We start from the raw sequence: 2160 nt of genomic DNA on the forward strand, positions 1-2160 counted from the left end.
TCAGTGGGCACAACTGGTTAACTATAATATAAGTTATTACATCACGACATTTTCTGGCTAATTTACGATCCAAAGCAGATACCTTTGGATGAGCTACAGCGTAGTTATACACTAGTCGTTAGATAGCGTTGTATGTACATTTATTGAATTAATAATTAACACTATTCGGGGAAGTACACGCGCATATAACGATATTATTATCGAGGATAAATTAAAAATTTACATTCATTTTATTTTTACTCTGTGACTGATAACATTATTTCTTCTTACTATTTCTGCATTCTGTTTAAAATATGCATTCCCGGTCAATATTTTTGAGAGAATTAAAATAAAAAGCTTTGTCAAAAAAGATTGTGCTGCCTGCTTTTGATTCAAACAAACTAAAGGACAATAATGATAGCGATTTAATGAAAGGTAAGGTACTTACTTAGATTTGTGCAAAACCTTTCTAGAACAGTTCTTTGTTTCAGATGTGGATGTCGCAAATACATCATCAGCTAGTAATATCGTTGCAGTTGGCGTGCTGGAAGATTTCAGTTCAGATGATAGCATTGCTGATCCGATTTATTTAGCACAGCCTGGATATTCAAGCTCGTCAGATGAAGGAAACTCCAACATCAAGCGGACGAAAAAAACAAATATGTGCCAAGAAGACAACAAACTCAAGGACAATAATGATAGCGATTTAATGAAAGGTAAGGTACTTACTTAGATTTATGCAAAACCTTTCTAGAACAGTTCTTTGTTTCAGATGTGGATGTCGCAAATACATCATCAGCTAGTAATATCGTTGCAGTTGGCGTGCTGGAAGATTTCAGTTCAGATGATAGCATTGCTGATCCGATTTATTTACCACAGCCTGGATATTCAAGCTCGTCAGATGAAGGAAACTCCAACATTAAGCGGACGAAAAAAACAAATATGTGCCAAGAAGACAACAAACTAAAGGACAATAATGATAGCGATTTAATGAAAGGTTACTTACTTAGATTTGTGCAAAACCTTTCTAGAACAGTTCTTTGTTTCAGATGTGGATGTCGCAAATACATCATCAGCTAGTAATATCGTTGCAGTTGACGTGCTGGAAGATTTCAGTTCAGATGATAGCATTGCTGATCCGATTTATTTACCACAGCCTGGATATTCAAGCTCGTCAGATGAAGGAAACTCCAACACTAAGCGGACGAAAAAAACAAATATGTGCCAAGAAGACAACAATGAAAGTAATTCATGTAACACTGAAGTTGTTGAGGTAAGAACTAATAATAATAAAAAAGATATTAAAAGAGGGAGATCCAGACGTCAGAGAGCCGAATGCAAAAAATTGAGAAATTTAGGAAAATCATATATAACCGAAAAAGGAAAAATAATTTCTGAACGAACAATGGGTACTTTAAAATCATGTAGAATGAAATGCAATGACAGGATAACAGAAAATGATAAAAAAATTTGCTTCGAAAACTATTGGAATTTAGGAAGTAGAAACAAGAGGGCCAGTTACGTTGGTTCTTTAATAAAAATAAATGATAAAAAGACTAAAAAAAATATTATTAATCCAAAAAAAGACAGGTCATGCAGTTGCTCGAACCATTTAATAATTGATAAACAAAAAGTAAAAGTATGCCGAGATTGTTTCCAAAAAATATTGGGCGAAACAAAAGGTTTTGTCCAATTAGTAATAGAAAAAAAGACCAATTCTGCAAGTGGTATAATACAAAAAGACCAACGAGGTTTAGCCTCGCCTCAAAGTAAATGGAGCTTAAAAGATTTTCAGGATGTCAAGTCCCATATTTTGTCATTCCCCAATTACGAGAGCCACTATTGTCGAAATCGAACTAATAAGAAATTTTTACCATCCAATTTGACTATTTTAAAAATGTTTGATTTGTATAAGGAAGGACGAGCATCTTCTGTTTGCCTAACTATTTACACTAAAATCTTTCGTAATTTAGGTTTAGCTTTTAAAAAACCAAAGCAAGATACATGTCACAAATGTGACAATTTTAATGTACAAATTAAATTATCCTCAGGAGAATATAAAACCCAATTAATAGCCGAAAGAGACGAACATCATAACATGGCTCAATTTGCTTATGAGCAGAAAAGTCGAGACAAGGCAATTGTTAAAGAAAATCAATCGAAAGGAGTTTATGCATTTGA

At 33.5% G+C, this 2160-nt stretch overlaps 1 protein-coding gene across 1 annotated transcript; it reads left to right on the forward strand.

The window, feature by feature from the left end:
- The first annotated feature begins 635 nt into the window (after positions 1–635).
- Positions 636–1188, forward strand: LOC140438336 (uncharacterized). Its single transcript, XM_072528015.1, has 2 exons — positions 636–695; positions 752–1188. The coding sequence occupies exons 1-2, from the start codon at positions 641–643 to the stop codon at positions 1057–1059; spliced, it is 363 nt and encodes a 120-aa protein (XP_072384116.1). The 5' UTR covers positions 636–640; the 3' UTR covers positions 1060–1188.
- Positions 1189–2160: the final 972 nt, after the last annotated feature.

Source organism: Diabrotica undecimpunctata, chromosome 4 (assembly GCF_040954645.1).
Source record: "Diabrotica undecimpunctata isolate CICGRU chromosome 4, icDiaUnde3, whole genome shotgun sequence".
Classification (NCBI taxonomy): domain Eukaryota; kingdom Metazoa; phylum Arthropoda; class Insecta; order Coleoptera; family Chrysomelidae; genus Diabrotica; species Diabrotica undecimpunctata.